Source organism: Leptonychotes weddellii, chromosome 1 (assembly GCF_054177405.1).
Source record: "Leptonychotes weddellii isolate Sample4059 chromosome 1, ASM5417740v2, whole genome shotgun sequence".
Lineage (NCBI taxonomy): Eukaryota > Metazoa > Chordata > Mammalia > Carnivora > Phocidae > Leptonychotes > Leptonychotes weddellii.
This window is the reverse complement of record NC_138369.1, coordinates 49,055,245-49,077,261: the sequence shown is the minus strand read 5'-3', so window position 1 is coordinate 49,077,261 and position 22,017 is coordinate 49,055,245. Positions and strand designations below refer to the sequence as shown.

Below are 22,017 nucleotides of genomic sequence, written 5' to 3'. Positions count from 1 at the left end.
CAGAAGCCAAAAGGCTGTGGGTGTGAACCGGATAGAGCAGGTGTTCTTGGTGGGGGCTCAGAAGGGGAAGTGGAAAGTGGAGCCCTTAAGCATGAGTCTGCAGAAGTAGCAGCCATTCAATAAATACATGCTGATTTATTTATATGGATAAGATGGTTTTCTTGGGGATAAATTCAAGAGGAGGTGCGAGCATTTTATTCATTTGCAATGTCCCTACCCTGACAGGCAGGGCAGCAGGTTCTAGGACAAGCTAAAATCATCCCCTATTTAAAAAAAGAAAAAAAGGTTACCCCCTGGCAGGCTTGGGGCAGGTATTAAATTTAAAAAAAAAAAATTTTTTTTCCCAGTGATTTCTAATTGTTTTTGATACAGAGGCTTGGGAAGGAGTTTCCACTGGATTCAGGATGAAGGCATGACTTCTGCGCAGTGTTGGGGGGAAAAGGATAGGAGTAGGGCTCATGCAGCCTGGCCTCTTAGCCCACAGATGCCAAGATGATGTCTACTGGCAGCTCCTCCGAACTTCTGGCTGTCACCTGCATTGTTACTGTGTCCAAAAGCAGCAGTCGGGAGCGCACCAAGATGTCATGACCTCCCCGGAACACACCTAGAGGGAAGACAGAAGTACAGGTGTGTAAGGAAGAAGGAAGCTGCAGAAGGTAGGTTGAGGGTGGCATTTGCAGCAACTGATCAAGGCAGCTGTGGTGTAGTGAAATGGGAATGGGTCTGGAAACAGGGGAGCTGGGCTGAAATCCCTAAGTGAGATCTTGTGCAAGTCACTTTACCTCTCTGAGCCACAGTAGCCTCAACTACAACGTAGAGGAGATGATTATACTAACCGTTTTTTGTTTTTTTTTAAGCTTTGCCAGGTGCAAATGAATTAATGAACATACAAAGTTTCTACCTGGCATCACAGAGGCTCTCATGCATGTTGGCTAAATCTAAGAGCACAGATGTAGGGACAGCCCCTCCATGACAAAACCGCACTGCAGGTGCCTGCAAGACCCAGGGGACTGCTTCAGTTTGGCCAGAAACATCCGCTTGGGGTCTATCAGCTGTGAGCACTGAAGCAGAGCTGCCTCCCAACCCTGTTTATAAACACTCAGCAAAAAAAATATCTCCCATTTCATTTTGTTTAATTTTAGGTGTGACAACTGTATTGCTCCCACCCCTCCCCCCTTTTTTTTAAAGACTTTATTTGACAGAGAGAGACAGGAGAGAGGGAACACAAGCAGGGGGAGTGGGAGAGGGAGAAGAGGGCTTCCCACTGAGCAGGGAGCCCGATGGGGGGCTCAATCCCAGCACCCTGGGATCATGGCCTGAGCTGAAGGCGATGCTTAACGACTGAGCCACCCAGGCACCCCTGCCCCCACCCCTTTAAACAAAGCACTATTATCTCTTAGAGAAATATACAGAGGTATTTACATACAAAATGCTATCTCTGGAATTTTCTTTAAAAGAACCTGGGGTGGGGAGTAGAGTGAGTGGCGGTATAGATGCTGTTAGTTGTTGAAGCTGGAGGATGAGCACATGAGGGTTCACTGTACTATTCAATTTTTGTGTAAGTTTGAAAATTTACATGTTGACTTCTTAAAATGCCATTCCTATTAGAAAAGACCAACCAACCCAGTAGAAAATTAGAGAAAGGATATGGAAATAATTCACAGAAAAAGAAATACAAACAAGCACACATATTTGGAAAGATGCTTAACTTCATTCAATATACAAGAAATGTAAAATAAAAACTACACTAAGATACCATTTTCCACCCAAACTGGCAAAGATCATTTAATAATGATTTGATAATATACTGTATATATTACTGATTACTGTATTATACTGATAATATACTATGTTGTCCACAGTGTGGAAGGAAAGGCATACAGTTCCTATGGAAGGCAACTGGATATTTTTATCAAAATGAGAAATGCACTTTGACTTGGTAATGCCTTGGTTAATTTATTCTATAGCTATCCTCAGGGCATACATGCAAAATAAAGTATATGTATATATATGTATGTATGTGATTATTCACTGTAGCATTGCTCCTGAGAGCAAAAGCCTGGAACAATCTAAATGTTCATCATCAATACAGGCTGATCCTATAAAATATGGTACACCCATACAATGGAATACAAGGAAGCTAAAAAAAGTATGAGGATTCACTTTGGGATGATAAAAAAGTCCTGGAGAAGGACAGTGTTGATAACTGCACATTAATGCAGATGTACTTAATGCCACTGAGCTGTATACCTGAACTCAAAATGGTCAGTTTTACATTATGTACATTTTACCACAGTTAAAAAAAGAAAAAGAGGAAATTATGTATTCTTCAATTTATTTTTAATGTAATCTCCACACCCAATGTGGGGCTCAAACTCATGACCCTGAGATCAGGAGTCGCATGCTCTACCAACTGAGCCAGCCAGGCATGGGAAAGATCTGTCAAGTGAAGAGCGAAGTGCAGAGCAATATATATACCATTTACACATAAACATTTGAGTTAAAATAGGGAAATGTGTACATATACTGGCATTGTTTGTAATAGCAGTGCCAGTCGCCTGTAATCAGAACGCAACTAGATGACAGGCAGCAAGGGTCGGAGGATATTTCACTGCTGGTCTTTTTTTCACTTTGTGAATTTTCAATGCTGTGACTTTGAATCCCCGTGTTCCCAGTGGGAGCCCTCAACCCAGGATGCAGTGGCATCCAGGCTGTGAGTTACACAGGCCCTTCCCACCTAGAAATGCTGCTTACCAGCCAGGAGCAATGTGTGGGTGTTCTTGTTATCTGGCACTTTGTCTGACCTCTCACAAGGGTGCATTCCCAGGAATTTCACGATATTGCCCACAGCCTCTGTAAGGAAAAATCCCAGCATCATTAAGCCACATCTTGTTTCCCCTTTGTGTCACCACCATGCCCCCATCCCCTAAGCCTGCTCTAAGGGGATTTTTTGGCTTATTTATTTTGTAATCTCTACACCCAACATGGGGCTCAAACTCTTGACCCCGAGATCAAGAGCTGCATGCTTTTCCACTGAACTAGCCAGGCGCTCCTCTAAGGGGCTTTTCATGAAGTGGTATCTGAAGTATGTGCTCTTGACAGGACCCTGGATCTCTGGGAGGCAAAGGCCGGCAGGGGTGAAAGGGGAGGACACATTTCAACAGTAGCCAAGGATTTTTACCTTCAAGTGTCTTGATGGTAGACAAGGTGAATGTTTCCTCCTTCTCAAACTCATCCCCTACCTCATCCCAGGCTGCTTCGAAGTTCAGCTTCATGACCTTTTGGATGTGATCAGCGACAGTGACTTCCAGATCTTCCAGCTGGGGAGATGGAGGTGGAAGTTAGGCACACACCTCCAGGGGAATGAGTTCCTGCTCCGCACACCTCTGCTCTGAACTCACTGCTCATCCCTTTCTGCAACGCATTCAGCACGTGCTGGCTAGGCGCTGAGCACTGTGCTCGGCTCTAGGGACATACAGTAAACTGGATATCTGTCCTTCAAGTGCTCACAGCTAAGTGGTGGCCTTTCAATAGAAATGCCCTGACCCAAGTACTCACCTGAAGATGTCAGCTGCAAGATCACATCCCTTCTGAAGCCTGCCTAGAGTAAGTGCCTCAAGGATCCAGAAGGTCTGCCTCCTATGGCTCTATCACTCCTGATTCAGCAGATCCCACCCTCTGCCTCAGCTGTGTTCTCTGAGCCTGACATATTCTGGACCCTACCTCCATCTCAGCTGTGTCCTCCCTGAACGTGACATAATATTACCCCCCACCTTGGACAGAGAGCACATAAAAGTTCCCCATTCACTCACCCACCAGATCTTCACTGAGCCCCTACTCTTGGGGATGTTTAAGGTGTGCCTAAGTAGGACTCAGCTCCCACAGCAGAAGCAATGCCTCAGGGCCAGTTCTCCCAACGAGCTCACTTGGTCCTAGGGCAATTCCTGATCTTAGGGTCACTGCTGGCTTAGGGAGGTCCCCTCAACAATGGCTCCAGTGTGACAATGGTGAATATCAGTTGTATTCCACAGTAACTGTCCCTTTAGTTATGAGGAGCTTGAAGAATCTGCATCCCCAGGCTGAGTATAATAGTTGGCCCTCAGATGGCACTGAGCCAGTGCCCCATGGTCAAACCCCAGAGCGATCCTGCACTCAGCTCCATCCAAGCTCAGAAAAGTGTAATCAGAAGTTCTTTGAGTGCATGAAAGGACCACTCAACAGATGCAAACTGATCCAACTTCTCTAGAAAGCAATTTGACAACAGGAATCAGTCTTAAAGTCATGCTCATCCTTTGACCCAATTTTTCTACTTCTAGGAATCGATCCTAAGGAAATAATCTGAAATGCAGATAAAAATTTGTACCCAAAGGGATACTTAATGCGTTTTACAGTGAAATTTGGAAGCCCAAATGTTCAACATTGAGGGAATAAAGATCAAGTGAGTTATCTCTACATACCAGAGTATTTTAAAGTCATTAAAAACTTCGTTTATGAAGTATTTGTAATCATACAGGAAAATACACTGTGGTTTTAAGTGGAAACAGCAAGATATATAATGTCCAGAATGACCTCAATTATATAACTCCTCCCCACCCCTCCACGTAACTCCCTAGGGCTACGAGTAATGTTTTCCTATTTGTTCACACTTGGTTTTTGTAGTTCCCAAGTTTTCTTTTTTTAAAGCATGTATTCTTTTTGAGTTAAAAAAAACACTTTCTTTCAAAGAGCCAAAAATAGCAAGAAAAAGCTTCAAGTCTAGTTGTTAGCTCCTTGGAGGGGGTTGCTCTGCAGCCTCAGGCACAAAATTGAGCCTCCTGACACTGGCTTCTTACCACATATTCATCTTCATAGCCTTCATCATCGGTCTCCCCAGTGGTGGGGTCACAGTCCTTGACAGTGAACTTCATCATGCAGCTGAATGTGCAGGCCACTGCAGGGAAGAGAGGCTGGGTGGTCAGGATGCCCCTAGCCACTGCAGGGGACGAGCTCCTCCATAGGGCGGGTGGCCACGGCCCGCTCCCCAGGCCTCTGTTATATTATCAGTAGCAGCAACCCGACAGGTAGCCATCCAACCCCACAAATCTGGACAGAAGATACCACCTTGTGGAAGGGCAAAAGAGTCAAGTCATGGGTCTGAGGAGGCCCCTCAGAGGGAAGAAAGAGGGAAAGCAGAGGTGCTACAGGATGGCTAAGCCTGGGCCACAGTCAAATGTCCACTGTCAAAGGCCTGGAAAAAGACGCTGGTGGGGGGCACCTGGGTGGCTCAGTCGTTGAGCGTCTGCCTTCAGCTTGGGTCATGATCCCAGGGTCCTGGGATCGAGCCCCCCATCGGGCTCCCTGCTCGGTGGGAAGCCTGCTTCTCCCTCTCCCACTCCCCCTGCTTGTGTTCCCTCTCTCGCTCTCTCTCTGTCAAATAAATAAATAAATAAATAAATAAAATCTTAAAAAAAAAGACGCTGGTGGGTCCCTTGGAAGGAGCGGAATTGGGATGTTTCAGTCTTTGTACTCTCATGGTGAAATGAAAGAGCCTCTGGCTGAGGACCAGAGAGACCTGGGTTCTGCCTCTTACCAGCCACATGAACTTAGGTGACTCATTTACCCTGAGTCTCAGTTTTCTCATCTAGGAATAGGGAGAGCAGTACTCATCCCCCTAGGTCGTCTGTGAGGGTGAAATGGGACGATGTCTAACAAGTTCCCAGGACTCAGCCTTTCTTCTTCTTCTAAGACTGAAATCAAGGAGTTGAATCTCTCATAGGAGACAAACGGCTGGTGCACAACCGGCCCACCCCATCTGGATTCCCAAGGCCAGGGTGGTTTCTGGAGAAGGGCTCACCAGCTGTAGGGTCTTCCTTGGGCAGTGCCACCAATGTGTAGCAGGTCCCAGGCTGGTTGTAGGGTAGGCTCCGGGCAGGCACGTAACAGAGCACCTCGTAGGCTTCAGTGGGCTCCATCTGCACCGTGACGTTCTCCAAGGTCTGGTCGTTGAGTGTGTTTGTGCAGTCAAACTGGAGCAGGGAGAAGAGGGGTTGCTTAGACACTGCTCTAGGTCCAAGCCCTGCTGCAGAGGAAGAGCCTGGAGGTCCTAACTCACCCTATGACTCCTATCCCAGTACCCTTGCACAGGCTCCCTGTCCCCATGCTGACACACAGGAGCCAGAGAGGTAATGGGTCAAGGCTGCAAGACACATACCAGCTGGTGACAGAACCTATCATCACATTGGGCTCCTGACCAACTCGGTGTGGGACCCTATAGGACCCATCAGACTTGGGACCACTCCCTAGCCCCACACCCCAGCAGGGCCTCAGCCCTCCCTGCTCACCTGGAATACCATATGGTCAGTGAAGGTGTGTTTGGTGCAGCGGATGACATACTCAGTCTCTGATTCAGTGAGGGCCACAGGCTCAGGTGAGGACTTGAAGAGGGGCCCCAGCCCATGGAACTCTGGCACCGCCGCCAACTGCTCTGAAAGCCACAGTCCACAAATTCACTCAGCCTTTCAATTCCCAGACCAACCTGTGATGGTTTCTAATAAATGCTCATGGCCAATTTTCCAGGTCTTTCACCCTACTGAGATGGATGGATGAATACGTATACACAATGACAGGGTACTCGCTATTTCCCAAATATACCAATGCGTTTTCTCCTCTTGCTAACTTTCCTCAAGTTGTACACCCACCATGAATACTCTCTTCCCCTCTGTCTCACAAAAGACCTCAGCCACAGAAAACTGACTGGGAGACCCCAATGGCCTAGGCCTAATCCACTTGGAGACTCCTACAACTTTAGAAGCTTAGCAAGGATTCTTAAAAAGGAAAACTCTAAAGATGAGATGAGTGATGGTATAGCCACAGAATCAGGCAAAAGAACAAACTGGTCCTATACATTTATCAGTTAAGATAAATGGCCAGTAAGGAGAAGTTTCAGATTCAGACTTGCAGAAAACCCTACTTTAAGTGGTCTGTGGGCACCTGGTAAGGCCTATCCCTATACCGCGAAGCCAGGTTCCAACACTGGGCTGGGTCCTCTGGCCCACAGGCCCCCACCCTGGCCCATCCAGGCGAAGGAGACCTCTGGCAGCAGTCTGCACACGACATCTGCCTACGATGGCTGCGCCTACTCTTCCCCAGTCTATGGCAGGGGCAGCGTTTCTCAGACTATGGTGAGGGATCACCGGTGTCAGAATTACCTGGGTTAAAAACTCACATTCCTGGCCTGTCCTAAATAAGCTCTATCAGAATCTCTGGATTTGGGACTCAGGAATCTGCATTTCTACGAAATTTTCTCAGATGATTCTGATATGCACTGATTATTTGAAGACCACTGCTCTAAGATTTTTAACTTGTCTTCCCAGTTAAACTGAACTCTGTAAGGACAGGAATTGTGCCCTGAGCCAGGGATCTGATATTTTGCCCTGAACTTAGTAGGTACTCAATTCATGTTTCACGGATAGAGACAGAAAGTAGGCATTATTATTATTTTTGCCTTCTCTTTGTGACTGCTTCGGCCCTCTGCCACCCGAAGGCAGCTGATGAATGTGCAGGCAGTAAAAAGCCCAGAAAGAGCAGCTTAGATCAGTGGGCACTTTTTTTTTTTTAATTTTATTTATTTATTTGACAGAGAGAGACAGAGCGAGAGAGGGAACACAAGCAGGGGGAGTGGGAGAGGGAGAAGCGGGCTTCCCGCTGACCAGGGAGCCCGATGCAGGGCTCGATCCCAGGACCCTGGGATCATGACCTGAGCTGAAGGCAGACACTTAATGACTGAGCCACCCAGGCGCCCCATCAGTGGGCACTTGAGTGCTTTTCTATGGGAATTTATTTCATCGGGCCCCAAGTTTCTAGACCTGACACTTAACTACCCTGGGGCATTCTGCTAGAAGCTATCAGTTAATGTCTCTGAGTTTCCGACTCTTCACCAATAAAATAGATATAATAATCTCGTTCACAGGATTATTGTGAAGATAAACGAGGCAATAAATGTCAGGATCTAGCAAAGTTCCTGAAACTGAACAGGTGATCAATAAATGTTAGACTTTGGAAGATTGTTTAAAGATGAAATTGATACCCTCTAACAGACTTAGAAGGAGTCTTCCTTCGAAGGTGTGGCAGAATGGTGGCCCCAAGATGTGTACAAGCTAACTCCCAGAACCTACAAATACGTTGTATCACATGGTAAAAGCAAGTTGGATCTTGAGACGGGAAGATTATCCTGGATTATCTGGTGGGCCCAATGTAATTACAAGAATCCTTAAGAGAAGGAGGTAGAAGGCTCAGAGTCAGATTTGAACAGGCCACACTGCTGGCTGTGAAGGCGGAGGAAGGGGTCACCAGGAGAGGAATGGAGGAGGCCTCTAGAAACTAGAAAAAGCAAAGACACGATTCTCTCCTAGAGCCTCCAGAGGGAGCCAACACAGTGAAATCCATTTTAGACTTCTGCCCTCAGAATTTTAAGATAATAAATTTGTGTTGTGCTAAGCTACTAAGTTTGTGGTGATTTGTGGTAACAGCAAGAAGAAAGTAATACAGAAGGAAAAGTTCTGTGTTAGAGTGATCCCAGTTAGCTAGTTTTGCTGAATCTGAAAGATGACAAAAGACAGGATTCTGGAATGGAATGGAATGGAATGGAGGGGAGGATTTATTTTAATTCAACAATAATTGGGAACTCGCCCAATTAGGAGGAAGAAAGGCACTGTGCTAAAAGCTATGATAGAGCATATAAAGGACAGAACCTGTGAAGAACCACACAGAACTAGTTAAGAGAAGACAGAAGAGCTGGAGTAGAAGTGATGAGCACAGGGGATCCTTCAAGAAGGAAGAGGGGCATGTGTTAGTCCTTGAAGGTGGGAATTTAGTAGATAATATGGTCTGGCAGTTAGACACACAGCCTCTACCCATAAAAAGATACAAGACCAGAGGGATAGATAAATACCTAAATAAAACCTTCCCAGACAATGTGGACTGAATGCCTCTGGAACCCCCAAAAAAAGTATTAGGGTCTTTGGACGCCAACTGTACTGAATCTGACATTTGGCACGAACCTGGGCTCCAGGGACCCAAGCCCTCAGAACCAAGGCTCTGAGCCAGTTTGATGTGAATCTTAATTCCAACCCCTCTACTTTCTTGCTGTGCCACCTTAGGTGTATCACTTTCTCTCTCTGAACTTCTGTTCCTCCAATACCAAATGGACCTGATGACTTCCACCTAAGGGTCAAATGTGCTGTCTAAAGTACTCTTAGGGCCCAGCCCTCAAGAGTAAGAACTGTTGTTGAGGGGGCGCCTGGGAGGCTCAGTCAGTTAAGCGTCTGCCTTCGGCTCAGGTCATGATCCCAGGGTCCTGGGATCGAGCCCTGCATCGGGCTCCCTCCTCAGCGGGGAGTCTGCTTCTCTCGCTCCCTCTGCCCCTCCCTGCTGCTCATGCTTGTACTCTCTCAAGTGAATAAATAAAATCTTAAAAAAAAAAAAAGGATACGGACTGTTGTTGATTGAGTCTCTCCTAAGGGTAGAAGAGCAACTACCCTAAAGCTGAGGAGACCAAGCCCAGGTCCTGAGAGCCCCACCAAGCACTGCTACTCACCCTGGAAGATCTCTTGCCGGGTGGCTGCCACTTTCTCTGGCTGCTTGGCGGCTGTGATGGGGGTGCTTTCTGCAGGAGCAAACACACATGGTGACCAACAACTCCAGTAATGGGGCAGTGTGGTGTTGACCACAGAGCTGTTACTTACGGATTATAACTTCCAAACCCCCTGAGAGCCTAAACAGTTGAGAGTACAGAACATGTGAGAAAGAGAGGGAGTGTTTATGTGCATGTGTCTCCATTTCCTGGAGCCAGATGTAGAAAGAATTATTCCATCCTCTTGGGACAAAGCCCTCCCATCCTGGCTAGGTTTAGTGGCTTCACGGCTCATGCAGACCCTCCAGCAGAGGCCTGGATCTGAAGGCTTCCGAAAGCACAGGTGTTACTTACCTGTTCTCTGCTCTGCCATTGGCGTGGTGGCCAGGGGCACAGACTTGAGGTCAAAAGGTTTTTCTGATGGTTCTAGAGTGTACTGCTGCAGAGCTCTCTCCAGACCAGGGATGGAAACGGTCAGACCTAGAAGTCAGTGGGAGAGAGACACTGCCTGAACACATGACAGAACGAGCACCCGGAATCCCCCATGAAAGACTGAGGCCCTGGGGTCTAGGTTGTATGATCCTAGACCACTGAGAAAACCACTTAAACCCTCTGAGCTTCCACTTTCTCATCTACATCCTCCTTCACAGGGCTGGTATGGGGATAAATGTATATAAAAGAGTGACTTATAGAGAGTAGAGTACTATGCAAAGAGAGATTTTTATTAATGACTAGTGTTTCAATTCACCAAGCTGTTTCCACCCACATTGGTGTGAACCGCAAGATTCTAGGTCTGCTAAGGTTATAGTCATGCCATGAAGTTGCCATGAAAGTCTAGCCAAAAGTGTCTTGCCTCAGACTTCCCCTACCCAGGGAGGGTGCGCCTGCTCTAGAGTGGTGAGAAGGGCCACAGCCCGAGGACGGGACCAAGTCAAAGATAGCCAGTGAGACTCACCATTTAGGATATAGCCTGCATTGAGGGCCTTCTGCTTCTGCTCCAGGACATTGAGATAGAAGGTGGCTCGGTCCCTTACTTCATTGTCATCGTCCATCACACACCTGTAGCCAGAACACACAGTACTCCTGACTGGGGCCCCCAGGGGTGGCAGGAGGGACGCTGCAGGGCTTCATCAGAGGGCAGTCAGAGGAAGCAAGTCTCATAAAGCTCAGTCCCCACATGTGCAATCCAGGCATCAAATGCACAGAGGAGCCTATAATATTCTAACTAATTACCTAAGGCGTGGTCATATTCATATTCCCTGGGCCCTCTCCCTAAAGTCCACCTAGTGAAGGAGGCAATCTCTTATATCCAGGGTCATATGTCAAAAAAGAATTTAATATGACTCAACAATTCCCCTCCTGGGTGTATCCTCATGAGAACTGACGACAGGTCACACAAAAACTTGTACGTGAATATTCATAATAGCATTATTTGGAAGAGCCAAAAAGTGGAAACAACCCAAATGTCTGTCAATTGGTGAATAGCTAAAATGTGGTCTACCCGTACAATGAATTCTTTGGCCATAAAAAGGAATGAAGTACTGGGACATGTTACAGCATGGATGAACCTTGAAAAAAACATCACAAAGAAGCTAAACACAGGAAAGGCCACAGATTATATGATTGCATTTCTATGAAATGATCAGATAGGGCAAATCCACAGAGACAGAAAGTAGATTAGTGGTTGTCTAGGGCTAGGTAGGAGAGTGCTAGGGGGAGGGCAAAGTGACTAGTAATGGATATACGGTTTCTTTTTCTTTCTTTCTTTTTTTTTTTTAAAGATTTTATTTATTTATTTACTTGAGAGAGAGAGCATGAACACAAGTGAGGGGAGGCAGAGGGAGAAGCAGACTCCCCGATGAGCAGGGAGCTTGATGCGGAGCTTGATCCCAAGACCCCAGGATCATGACTTGAGTCGAAGGCAGACACCCAACTGACTGAGCCACCCAGGTGCCCCATAGGGTTTCTATTCTTTCTATTTCCACCCTCATCAGCTAACCAGCAAAAGAGTCAAGGAGGCATAGCTGAAAACAGCCTCATCAAACTTCATACATTGCAAAAAACCCCACAGGAACCAAGGCGTCTTCATGCTGGGAAGACACACCCACACTGAGAAGACTGCCCTGGCCCAACAGACATTTACTCTGCCCTGTAAGCACCATGGATATAGCGTTTCTATTAGGGAAGATTAAAATGTTTTAAACTGGGGCGCCTGAGTGGCTCAGTTGGTTAAGCGGCTGCCTTTGGCTCAGGTCATGATCCCAGGGTCCTGGGATCGAGCCCCGCATGAGGTTCCCTGCTGGGCAGGAGGCCTGCTTCTCCCTCTCCTCCCTGCTTGTGCTCTCTCTCGCTGTCTCTCTCTAATAAATAAATAAAATCTTAAAAAAAAATGTTTTAAACTTAGATTATGGTGATAGTTACACACAGCTCTGTGAATATACTAAAAACCATCACATTATATGTTTTATTTATTTATATTTTTTTCAAAGATTTTATTTATTTGACAGAAAGAGACACAGCGAGAGAGGGAACACAAGCAGGGGGAGTGGGAAAGGGAGAAGCAGGTTTCCCGCCAAGCAGGGAGCTCAACACGGGGCTCGATCCCAGGACCCTGGGCCATGTCATGACCTGAGCCAGTCAAAGGCAGACGCTTAACGACTGAGCCACCGAGGTGCCTCATATTATACATTTAAAATTGGTGAACTTTATGGCTCGCAAAATATATGTCAGTAAAGCTTTTTTAAAAAAAGAAAATAACAACAACAACAAAAAGAACTCAACAATGGTCACAAAATTTTTGCATGATACTGTTTTTCATGCTTTTCCATGCTTTCTATTTTTTTTTCCTACAATCCACAGTTATATAACTTCTCTCCCCCGGGGAACACTGTCATCCCTCAGGGACCTCTGGCTTAGCCTCACCTCTTTAGCAACACCAAGATACTGGGTAACATCTCTTCATTCTGGGCTCCAAACTTGGCCAGAGCACTCACAGCACCTGTATTTATAAAGCAAATATGATTTACCCAATGTATCTGACAGCTCATAGCTTGGACACTTAAAATGCTTAGAATGGGTCTTTGAGCAAAAGAGTCCCAGAGCCAAGCATCCCGAGCGTGGAAGCCCAAACCTGCCACCAATGCAATCAATGGCCTGGGGTGGACCTCCATTGGGTCTCAACTCCCTCATCCATTTCAGGGAGAAGGCAGCCCCATTTTTAAAGGTTCCAGGAGCCATTTCAGCATTGACTGCGATGAGGCCACAGAAGACAGCCACACATAGACTGCTCAGCTTCTGTATCCAAATGGCCTCAACTTGCAGTTATTAGCCTTTGGATTAATATAAATGAGAAAATGAACTATTATTAATGAATATCAATTGCTGAAACAAGAAAAATCTGTCCACTGGGGCATGAGAAGGACAGAAAATTTAAAATAAAATTAAGAACATGACAGTTAATGCACTGAATTGTACACTCTTAGAGTGTGAATTTTGGGGCACCTAGGTGTTTCAGTTGGTTAAGCATCCAACTCTTGATTTTGGCTCAGGTCATAATCTCAGGGTTGTGAGCCCCACATCAGGCTCTGCACTGGGTATGAAGCCTGCTTAAGTTTCTCTCTCTCCCTCTGCTCCCCCCAACCTTTTTAAAATTTTTTTTTAAGATTTTATTTATTTGTCAGAGAGAGAGAGCACAAGCAGGAGGAGGGGCAGGCAGAGAGAGAAGCAGACTCCCCACTGAGCAAGGAGCCCGATGCGGGACTCAATCCTGTGACCCTGGATCATGACCTGAGACGAAGGCAGATGCTTTACCAACTGAGCCACCCAGGCATCCCATGCTCCCTCTCTTTAAAAAAAAAAAAAAAAAAAAGAATGAATTTTCCAGTATGTGAATTGTATCTCAATAAAACTACCATTTAAAAAAAAAGCTAACCAAAACAAAACAACAACAACAACAAAAGACAAGCAAGAAAAGAAAGTTAAACGTAACATGTAGTGCAAATTAAAAACCAAAAACCAGTAAAACAAATCAGAGAGCTAAAGAACCATTCAACTGGGTGACACCCAACCATCTAAGGTCCTTCCCACAATGTTATAAATCACCGAGCTTGTGAGGCAAGAACACAGAGTGCCCATGGGCGGGGGCTCAGGTCCCTTTGGCAGGCCATCTGCTCAAGCAGCAGCTAAGAGCCCCCATTCAGCCCTGGCTCAGACCCACCTGCCCGGACCTCCTCATGTTCCAAGACCACGCGGTTATAGATGAAGCGGATGTACTTGGAGGGGTTGTTGGTCTTGGGACCCTCCTGGCCTAGAAGATGCAGGATGCGGGTGGCCAGCACCGTGAATTCGCAGTCCTCGATGAACTCGCACAGGTGCGACAGCCCGGTCTCCTTGCTCTCTGTGTTCTCCTCAATTATGCTGATGATGCAGTCCACGATGGCCCGCTTGTACTCAAAGCCGCCCTGCAGCAGGAGGGGTTGAACTGAGCAAGGAGGCTGCTCTTTCCAGAAATGAGCTGTGAGGCCCAGCACCTAACCAGGACCAGGGACAGCAGTCCAAACACAGAACCTGGAGGCAAGGGACCTGGCTCTCGGGGACTCTACCTTATTTTTTGTGTAAAACATAAGGCGTGGACTGAATGCTCACTGGGGCCCTTCCAGATCTAATAGTAGATAGTTTAATAGAAACATTTTGGGTCTCACTTTCCTTTCCAACTTTGAAGTAAAAGTCAGACTGGGTGGTACAGATGTTATGGAAAACAGTACAGGGGTTCCTCAGAAAATTTTAGAAAACAGAATTACCATATGATCTGTCACTTCTGCTTCTGGGTATATACTCGAAAGAATAGAAAGCCAGGTCTCAAAAAGATAGCTGTACACCCATGTTCATAGCAGCATTATTCATAATCGCCCAAAAGTGGAAGCAACCAGTGTCCATCAATGGATGAATGGATGAACAAAATGTGGTCATTCAGCCATAAATGAAATTCTCACATGTCCTACAATATGGATGAAACTCAGTAACATTTATGCCATGTGAAATAAGCCAGTCACAAAAAAACAAATAGTGCATGTTTCTACTTATATGAAATATCCAGAGTAGTCAAATTTATACAGACGGAAAGAACGGTGGTTTCTGGGGACTGCAGAGGGAAACAGAAAGTTATTGTTTAACAGGCACAGAGTTTCAGTTTTACAAGATGAAAAAGTTATGGAGATTAGCTCTACAACAATGTGAATATATTTAACTGTATTGAACTAGACACGTAAAAGGTTAAGACAGTAAATTTTATGACATGTGTATTTTACCACAATTGAAAACAAAACAAAACCCAAAACAAACAGAACGGGGCAGCAGAGAGCCAGAAGACCCCAGACCCAATCTGTGCTCTGCGACTTACAGACACTAACGACAGAGGTGCCAGGAGACATGTAATCTGGCAATGGAAGTGGAGTGGATGGGAGGGGTGAGGGACTGGACAGTGCCCGTAGCACCTAAAGAGGGAAATCACCACTCAACCCAGTGTTGCCAGATCTTCCGAGTTTTGTAGGAGAAACTAGAAATCCGTTGTGCCAGTGTTGGTGGCTGTTTTCCTGATTTGTAAATAATGGCCACTAACTTGAAATGTTTAAAACTTTGTACAATCCAAGTACAACTTGGCTGTGGGTCAAATCTGGCCCCTGTTCTCAGACTAGTTTGTTTTACGGCTGTGAGTCACTTTCCTTGTCTGAACCTTAGGCACCTTCATAATAAGGACCATCAGTGTACTTACTTGACAGGTTATTGTGAAGAATAAGAAAGATGCTATTTGTATGCTGTTGTACTTCAGTGAGACTGTTAACGCGCCAGTTTTATAGCCAGCCAAGCAGCATGGGGGGCAGCAAGAAGTTCAGAGTAACTGCAACGAGGCTTTGCTGGCAGCTGCTCTGACTAGAGAATGACACAGCCCTGTGCATGAGCAACAGACCCATTCCTAAAAGACAAGGTCTCAAGTGTCTGACTGCTGCACTCTAATGAGTGAAGGTCTTACACTTAACTCATACTTGGAACCACGTATTTTTCTGGGAGGAAAGGAGGTCTGGGGGAAAATCATGGAGTCTGGAGCCAGATACATCTCTGTTCAGATTTTGGCTCAGATACTTACTGGGCAGCTGACCAGAGGCAGGTCACTTCACCTCTCTGAGTCTCAGATCCCTGATTTTAAAGGGAGAAAATGATGTCTGTTGACAAGGCCTGTTATGAGGATCACAAGATTGTGTGCACTGTGTAGTGTCTCCAAAATGCTGACCCCATTAGCTGAGGGCTCTCTAAGTATTAGCGCCCTCCTCCCCTCTAATATCTTAGGAGCCCCAAAGACACCCCAGGCAAAGGCTCCTCACCTGCCTTGGTCCAAGGGCTACTCTGGGCTGGGGCAAAGGGGCAGCTGGGGACCAAATCTACTCTAAAACCCTTTGCTTCTGCTCCTCTGAATTAACTTATTTTGTTGAGACACCCAAGGAAGGCAGTGTAAGTGAATCACTAATTCACATCAGAAACAAAAACAGAACCCAACGTCACATTATGAGCACCAATTTCAGAAGAAACCAACCCTGGAGCTCATGGAATGGCCCAGAAAATTTCTATACTAGACAGCAGTGAAGAACACAGGTTTTCCTGACTCTGGCACAAGCATTGCCACAGGACATCTGCTGTGTCTTTAAAGCCAGGTTGGTGAGTCATTGGTTATTACTTTAATTACTAGGAATTGGTGAATGTTTATACTGTGGTCCATGAGGAGTATAAAGGGCTGCAGGCACCAGGAAATGCACCTGGTTAACAGGTTGATCTGGGTACCCCCCAAGAAGAGGATCTTGGCTCCAAACTGAGCATAGAGCTAACAGCCAGGTCACTTCTTACATGAGGAGACCTGGCATGCCCCAAATGCCTGCTCTTACCTCTTCCCGCAGCATGGTGAACAGGAAGTTCATGAGCACGGCGTGTTTGCGAGGATACTTCTGACACAGGGCACTGATGGCCTGGACCACCACTACCTGAGTGAAACAGACATGTGTGAGCAGCAGCCGCTGCCACTAGGGTCAAGTTACTTAGTTCACTAAGTGCCAATGGAGTCCTTCCTTAGGCCCAGCCAGGCCGTGGACCTAGAGGGCAAGGAGAGAAGAACTCCATCTCTACCCTCAGGGAGCACATGATCCCCGAGCCCATCCAACTAGGGTGGCATGCACACCAGTCTCAACAGCCCCAAATCCAGAGTCTAGGTCCCCCAAACTCAGCTTTCCTCAGATCTCAAGCTAAGTCCACAGGCCCCTCTCCATCCCACCTGTACTGCTTCTCTTCCTACCTCCACTTCCACGATCTCACCAATCACCTGTTCTGGCTCCTCCCTGGGTACTCTGGCCTTGACCCTTGCACACTATCTCTTTAGCAGTCCTATCTCCTCCCGTGGTTTTACCCACCTCTTCTATGCCACACACTCCCAAACCTTTGTCTATTGTCTGAGCTCAAGACCAGTGTTTCCAAATGTCTACAGGCAACTCCACCTGGTGCCCACTGGCACCTCAAACTCAGCATGTCTGCAATCACCATCATTACCTTCTCATTCTCCTCACCCAGGACCCGACTCTCCCTCCTTCCCCAAACTGATCAACACTACCACCATGAGCCCATACCAGAAAACGAGAAATCTCTGACACTTGCTCCCTCAGCCCTCACTCCGTGCCCTGCCAACCGGCCTCACAAAGGAACAATATGGACAAAGACCCTGGGGCAGGATGTGTGTGTCTCCCAAGGCTGGGCCCTGTGAAGGGCGACATGCCACCCCCTCCACCATGTCCTCAAGCCTGAGCAGCCCCCAGGTCAATCCTGGCCTGGGGGCTGGGGAACATGGGGGAGCAGGCACAGAGTTATCTGCCTCACTCTGGGGACAGCAGCTATTCCAGGCATGCCCAGGTACCTTGAACTCATCCGAGATCTCTGACATGAAGGACGAGATCTGCTTCATGAGGCGGTCGATGCTGCTCTCGCTGCCGGTCTTGAGGAGCGTGGTGATGGCCAGTGTGGCGATGCTGCGGTTTGAGTCCGTCACCAGGTTCTCCAGGTCCAGATTGCAGGCCGTCACTGCGGACGGGTGCTTCATGGCCACCTGTTTGGGAGGACGGAGAGAAGAGAGATAAAAAGGGACTTCTGTTATTCCACTGGATGGCTCTGGCCTGGTCAGAGGTCCTTTGGATGAGCCCATCTCACCATCTGGTAGAAACGAACTGTGACCAGCACCACACCTTTTGCAACTCAGGTCAGGGGCCACGACACGCCTCCAGCTGGATCAGGCCACCTCCCTGACCCTCTCAAAAGGCCAGACCCCCATTCTGCCCACCCCTAAACCCTTACCTTATTGAGGGTGCGGACAGCAGCGTAGCGGAGAGCGGCCTTGGGTGAGCTGCAGAAAAGCTGAAGCACTGTGGGGAGACAGACGCCATGTGCCAAGCTGCCCTCACCGCTGAGCAGCTGGGAAAGCCCAGGCCTCCAGGGGAAGGGCAGGACAGGGCACAGAGGGCATGCAAAGGCTAGGGGGCTGTTCAGACCCAAATGCTGTACTCACTTCCCTGCTGGCACCCTCATCACAACCAAGGAAGAGCGCTCATGAGCAGAGAGGCTTTAATATGCTCGTGAGAGCCCAGTGGGTGTCGTGAATGATGACGGCTGCTACTTACTGAGCACCTGCCATGTGCCAGGCATTGTGCCAAGGAGCCGCTGTGCCTTGTCTCATTGATTTCTCACCATCCCATGAAGCAGCTTTTATTATTATCCCCATTTAACAGATACAGAGACTGAGGCATGCAGGGGTAAAGCTACGAAAGTAACTCTAGACTAGCTGCCAGTAAACGGCAGAACGAGGATTGAAATCCAGGACTCCCCACACCTGAAGCCTGAGCCCTTTACACCTGTGAAAGTAGAACTGCACTTCTGTCTCCTGGGCACGTACAGAAACCAGCAGAATTACCTCAGTCCTGGTTTCACCAACTGCCCTGGTTCATATCCTATGTGGGTGCACATCAGGCAGCATATCCCTCCCTGTGCCTTGGCAGTCAGGAAGCCAGGACTCCAACCCAGGCTATCAGGCTCCAGTGTCCAGGCTGAGGGACCCCTCTGAATTGCTTTCTCCTTTGAGACAGCTTGGCCCCTGGTGAGCATGAACTGGTTTTATACAACTTGGGTTCTTCCAACAGGCCCTCTTGCCATGGCTAGCCAGCCCAACAGGCTACAGAGTGGATCTGAACCCCACCTCTGCCTCTTACCAGAGCCCCAGGCTCTTTAATAAATAGTAAGTTAGGACTAAAAGTACCCTATCCCCAGACATAATGCACGTGAGAGAGCCTAGTACAGTGCCTGGCACCGAAAACGTACTTCCTAGATCCCGAATCCTTTTCTTAACACTACGCTCTGGCCTGTTGGAAGGCTTTTTCTTTCTTTCGCCCAACCCTCAGCCTGGGGCCTAGTTTCCAGTAGGAACGAAAGCATGGGGCTAGGGCAAAGTGATGTCTGTAACCTGACACAGCCGGGGCCAGCTCTTTGGCGCTACAGCCTGGAAGATTGACGATGGCCGAGGCGGCTTCATACACCACCATCTCGTGCTTGTTGCGCAAACAGCTCTCAATGAAGTCAAACAGTGGGCTGTCACGGCTACAAAAGAATACGGGTGGCAAGAAGTTGGGGATGGCCCAGCACTGAACGAGGAATCACCTGGCCAGGGGAGACAAGAGCCATTACCTGCCGTCCTCCTCCTCCAGCTGCTTGCTGGCCACCCGGATCATCATGCAGTAGGCAAAGGGAGACTTGAGGCCGTGCCGGGTGAACTTGCTGATCATTTTATTAACAGCCAGGCGGTCGTTCTTACGCACATGGTACAGGAGCCCCAGAGCATGGTACTAGAGGACAGAAGATCATGGCAGAGCACAGGTGTGTGAAGTTCAGGTCTACCGGCTGTGTGAAAGTGTATCTGTAGTCTAGCTCTTGCCCCCAATTTTGGCAAGGGTCCCAACGGAAAGCATGAGTACAGATGTGGAGGGGACAACAGATGCCACAGAGATGAAAGAATGGGACACGGTGTCTTTCAACAAGATAGAGAAAGTGGGAGCCAGGCCCCGAGCATGGACATGTGTGGTCAAGGTGGCATGCGGCACACCTCCCATGAGACCTTATAGCATTAAACCTTACGATGCCCCTGAAGGTAGATATCTGTAGTCCCACTGACTTGCCCAAGGACTCATGGCCAGTACTGGCAAAGCTAGGTCTGGAGTGCCCAAAGTCAAGGGAGCCCCCTTCTGGAGATGTAAGGTGCACAGAGTTACTTCCTATGCCCCTGCTCTTTGTTTCTTTACCAGAGTGGCATTCAAGGGCTAAGTCATGCAACTGTGGGTGTCTTGTATGTGACAACCTTCTTTGACCCTGGGAAGTATCTTGAGGGGCCAGAGCTGGCCCTGGAGAGGGGAGTCAGCACAAAGGGTGAAGAGAAAACACACAGGGAGCACCTACAGGTAGGCACCCAACAGATCAGATGGGTTTTTTTGTTTTTTATTTTAAGATTTTATTTATTTGAGAGAGAGAGGGAGAGGGAGCACGACCAGGGGGAAGGGCAAAGGGAGAAGTAGACTCCCCGCAAAGCGGGGAGCCCAATGTGAGGCTCGATCCAGGCTCCTGGGATCATGACCCGAGCAGAAGGCAGATGCCTAACCCGACAGGTCAGATGTTTTAGATGCTGTCTCATATTATCCTCACAGCTTTGTGAGGCAGAAACTTTCATTCCCATTTTACAGACAAGGAAGCTGAGACTCACAGAGGTAAAAGGAATTCCTGGCCTAGGTCACTGAAAATGAGTTAAGTAGCTGAAAGCCCCACCAAGGTATTTATATGCATCACTAACCAAACCAGCTTGGCAAAGGCCCTCTGCCTGCCTGGGCCAAGTTTGCTACCTACCATACCCCAAAACACTACTCAGTTGGTTATCAAATACTTGAATATTTCTGTCCCAGCTGGTAAGCAGCCTCTAACTTAAACCTTCCCAAGTGGTGCCCTGGATTCTTTCCCCACACTCCCAAGTCTCCCCACAATCCAATGACAGAAGATTAAAGTCTGCTCCTCCTAGGGACCACCAGAATCTCCATGGTGAGTGTCCATTCTGACAGGCTAGTGCCATGCCATCTACCTAAGGATTGTAAATATCATTGCTCTGCTCACACCTCACCTGGACCATGATGTTATCACTGGATGCCGCCTCCTGGGCCTCATTCACCCAGCGCTTGACCACGTCAAAGCTGCACTTCAGCAGGTGCTAGGAGAACAGAGAACATTAAGAAGCAGGCAGGCAGGACACTCAACCATCATACCTCCTAGCCCCAGCTCAAAGTTCAGTCCAGCTCTGGATCCTTCCTCAGAAACAGCCCAGAGCCTCTCCGTTGTGCTGGTTCTGTGAGACAGTGCACAAGGATAGCTCCTACCCTCACTCTCTGCCCTGGTGGCAGATCTCCCACCAGATCCAAATTCCAACAATCAGTAACCCCAAAGGATGGGTCAAGAGTTCCCCAGCATGCTTCACTAAGAAAGTAGGTGGGACTCTCAGATCTGGGGATACAGAAACCCTTTTTGTCCTACTGAAAACCAACACTGATATTTCCTCAGTTTCCCAATCTGCTGCCCAGCCCCCCAGGGTGCTACACACCAGGGAAGACACCAGGGCAGAGCTGGAGACACTGGGCACCTTGTCCACAATGGCCTGTTTCATGTAGCGCTCGATAGCCTGCAGCATGGTGCTCTGTGGGGACAACAAGTGGGGGCAGGAGGGGACCCAATCAATCCTTGGTGACCATCAAGAGTGCAGGTGATGGGTGGAAGAGTGAGGGCAAGAAGGAGGCAAACTTTTATCTGGTGTTCCTGCACCCCACCCACACCCCCACAATGCCTGGCCCAGTGCTTTGCCCAGGAGACTGAGCCTTGCCAAGAAGCAGGGAAGGAGAATGGCTGCTTGGTGGGGGCAGGAGACTCACGTCAGTAATCTGGCAGAGGGCACGCACAGCTGGGCCCCGGTAGTTGTCTTCTTTCCCAGTCATGTCCTTTGTTAGGCTGTGGGAGCGGAAGGCATCGTCCACACATAGGAGATTGGCTGGCCCTTCCCGAGCACATGTCCCCATCCATTCCTCCCCAGCTCTGGTCACCACGCTTGCCTGAACTACCATACGAGTCTCCTAACTAGTGCTCTCACTGTATTCTTACTCCTTCCTGGTCAAAAGTCACACGGCAACAAGAGAGATTATATAAAACTCGAAAATGACCAGGTCACTCTCTGGCTTGGATTAAAACATTCCCAAGGCTTCCTACTCCCCATTATCATCAAGTATAAGTTCCTTAACAGAGAAGTC

The 22,017-nt window shown here is 47.9% G+C and overlaps 2 protein-coding genes across 4 annotated transcripts in view; one reads left to right on the top strand and one right to left on the bottom strand.

The window, feature by feature from the left end:
- Positions 1-22,017, top strand: part of RAB43 (RAB43, member RAS oncogene family) — a 353,030-nt gene that overhangs the window by 112,859 nt on the left and 218,154 nt on the right. The gene's annotated exons all lie outside the window — the stretch shown is intronic.
- COPG1 (coat protein complex I subunit gamma 1) overlaps positions 116-22,017 on the bottom strand; it is a 25,633-nt gene continuing 3,731 nt past the window's right edge. Inside the window, exons 6-24 of the mRNA XM_006742397.3 lie at positions 21,646-21,721; positions 21,321-21,413; positions 20,847-20,933; positions 19,373-19,530; positions 19,152-19,285; positions 17,993-18,060; positions 17,559-17,747; positions 16,543-16,638; positions 13,827-14,070; positions 12,533-12,608; positions 10,566-10,669; positions 9,965-10,090; positions 9,575-9,643; positions 6,321-6,463; positions 5,834-6,005; positions 4,833-4,930; positions 3,182-3,320; positions 2,755-2,853; positions 116-604 (exon numbers count right to left, since the gene is read on the bottom strand). Of these exons, the coding sequence (XP_006742460.2) occupies positions 474-604; positions 2,755-2,853; positions 3,182-3,320; positions 4,833-4,930; positions 5,834-6,005; positions 6,321-6,463; positions 9,575-9,643; positions 9,965-10,090; positions 10,566-10,669; positions 12,533-12,608; positions 13,827-14,070; positions 16,543-16,638; positions 17,559-17,747; positions 17,993-18,060; positions 19,152-19,285; positions 19,373-19,530; positions 20,847-20,933; positions 21,321-21,413; positions 21,646-21,721 (2,302 nt within the window). The 3' untranslated portion in view covers positions 116-473. The remainder of the gene's footprint in view (positions 605-2,754; positions 2,854-3,181; positions 3,321-4,832; positions 4,931-5,833; positions 6,006-6,320; positions 6,464-9,574; positions 9,644-9,964; positions 10,091-10,565; positions 10,670-12,532; positions 12,609-13,826; positions 14,071-16,542; positions 16,639-17,558; positions 17,748-17,992; positions 18,061-19,151; positions 19,286-19,372; positions 19,531-20,846; positions 20,934-21,320; positions 21,414-21,645; positions 21,722-22,017) is intronic.